This window comes from Canis lupus, chromosome 16, assembly GCF_048164855.1.
Source record: "Canis lupus baileyi chromosome 16, mCanLup2.hap1, whole genome shotgun sequence".
Classification (NCBI taxonomy): domain Eukaryota; kingdom Metazoa; phylum Chordata; class Mammalia; order Carnivora; family Canidae; genus Canis; species Canis lupus.
Genome location: NC_132853.1, coordinates 13,881,848 through 13,884,195, shown reverse-complemented (window position 1 = coordinate 13,884,195; position 2,348 = coordinate 13,881,848). Strand labels below are relative to the sequence as shown.

General features: G+C 45.4%; 1 protein-coding gene across 1 annotated transcript; it reads left to right on the top strand.

Moving 5' to 3' along the window:
• The first annotated feature begins 1,082 nt into the window (after positions 1–1,082).
• On the top strand, positions 1,083–2,030 carry LOC140605642 (olfactory receptor 3A10). Its single transcript, XM_072777732.1, has one exon. It carries the CDS (start codon positions 1,083–1,085, stop codon positions 2,028–2,030), a length of 948 nt encoding a protein of 315 aa, XP_072633833.1.
• The last annotated feature ends 318 nt before the right edge of the window (positions 2,031–2,348 follow it).

The window sequence follows — 2,348 nt, the reverse complement described above, 5'->3', positions numbered from 1 at the left end:
GGGATCTTGACTTCTCTGAATAGCTGTAGTGATGCCAAGACCTGGAGGCTTAGGAATATCTTTCTTTGTTACACACAAGATCATTTATAAAGCCTCAGTAACAACATATCCAAGTTCTGTAAGAGATAGTAAAATGTTAAAGTGTGAATCTGGGGACTCAGACAGTCCTGGGCCTGAGATTCAACTTTACAATACTAGGTTACTTATTTAACTTTTTAAAACCTTGGTGCCCTGATCATATAGATATAATAGCAGTTACCCCATAGTGCTCTGTGAAAATTAAATAAAAATCAATATGAAGTTCTTTTTTTTAATTTTTATTTATTTATGATAGTCACACAGAGAGAGGGCGAGAGAGGCAGAGACACAGGCAGAGGGAGAAGCAGGCTCCATGCACCGGGAGCCCGACGTGGGATTCGATCCCGGGTCTCCAGGATTGCGCCCTGGGCCAAAGGCAGGCGCCAAACCACTGCGCCACCCAGGGATCCCCAATATGAAGTTCTTAGCAAAATATTCATAGTTTACATTTTAAAAATGTTGTCAGTGCTTTCTTAAATCGCCTTCGTGTCTTCCATATTTAGCCTTTGAGTATTTCTGTACTTTGGTCTGCTCCTGGCTCCTCTCTTTGCTCACTCTCTCTTACATCTCTTTTTGATCTCATAAGATCTTGTCCTCCTACCTTTCTTTATGTTGTTACTACTGTCTCATATTGTGATTTTTGAACCTCATACCTTCATCTATTCATTAAGTTGGTCAGAACTGCTATTCAGTCACTATATACACTGATATAATCTTAATAGCTATTAAAATGTTGTTAAATAAATGTCCTGCACCCTAGAGTAGTTTCTTCTACCCCAGCCCCCTCTCTGGCATCCCCTGGATCTCAGCCCAAAATAGTAATTTAGGGTTCATGTCTGGCATCATGGGGGCCTCCATGAGACTACTCAAGCTCTAAGCTGGTAGATGATTGCATCACATTCCCCAACATCCAGTAGACTCAGATTAGGTGTCTACTATGTGTCTCTCTTCCCCTTTGGCAGGTTCAGGTCTTCTCCTCCCACTACAGAACTTAGCAGTAGCCTATGGAGCCAAGTGCCTGGGGGAACAGGACAACTGTCACTGAGTTCATCCTTCTTGGCCTGACAGAAAACATAAGACTGCAACCCATCCTTTTTGTTGTCTTCCTTGTTGCCTATTTAATCACTGTTGGAGGCAACCTCAGCATCCTGGCTGCCATCTTTGTGGAGCCCAAACTCCACACACCCATGTACTACTTCCTGGGGAATCTGTCTCTGCTGGACATTGGATGCATCACTGTCACCGTCCCTCCAATGCTAGCATGTCTCCTGGCCCACCAGTGTAGAGTTCCCTATGCTGCCTGCATTTCACAGCTCTTCTTTTTCCACCTCCTGGCTGGTGTTGACTGTCACCTCCTGACAGCCATGGCCTATGACCGCTACCTGGCCATCTGTCAGCCCCTCACCTACAGCACCCGCATGAGCCATGAAGTCCAGGGTGCCTTGGTGGGCATTTGCTGCACCATTTCCTTTATCAATGCTTTGACTCATACAGTGGCTATATCTGTGCTTGACTTCTGTGGCCCTAATGTGATCAACCACTTCTACTGCGACCTCCCACCCCTATTCCAGCTCTCCTGCTCCAGCATCCACCTCAATGGGAAGCTGCTTTTTGTGGGAGCCACTTTCATGGGAGTGTTCCCCATGATCCTCATCTCAGTGTCTTATGCTCACGTTACAGCTGCAGTGCTACGAATCCGCTCAGCAGAGGGGAGGAAGAAGGCCTTCTCTACATGTGGGTCTCACCTCACCGTGGTTTGTATCTTTTATGGAACTGGCTTCTTCAGTTATATGCGTCTGGGCTCAGCGTCAGTTTCAGATAAGGACAAGGGGATTGGGATCCTCAATACTATCCTTAGCCCCATGCTGAATCCAGTCATCTATAGCCTCCGGAACCCTGATGTGCAGGGGGCCCTGAAAAGAGTGCTGATGGGGAAGCAGCCCCCTGAGTGAGAAGGCGGGGCATCAAGATGCCCCTCCCTCCTAGAGCACCCACTGACTTCCTCATGCTGAAGGTGTGTATGTGGGCAGCAGGTGTCTTTAGGGGTGGGTGGAGGGATGGATTGAGTAGATAATATGGACTAGAGTAGAATATGGTTTACCTTGGACTATGGAGAAAAGCTAAAGTTTGTAGAAGATAGATTAAAGACAAGTGGGAGAAAATGATAATGTGGGTCAGGAAATGGGACACAAATTAAATTTTTTAAATTTAATGTGTTAAATTGAAATATATTTAAATACTAATAAAAGCAAAATGTTTAAAGTAGAGTA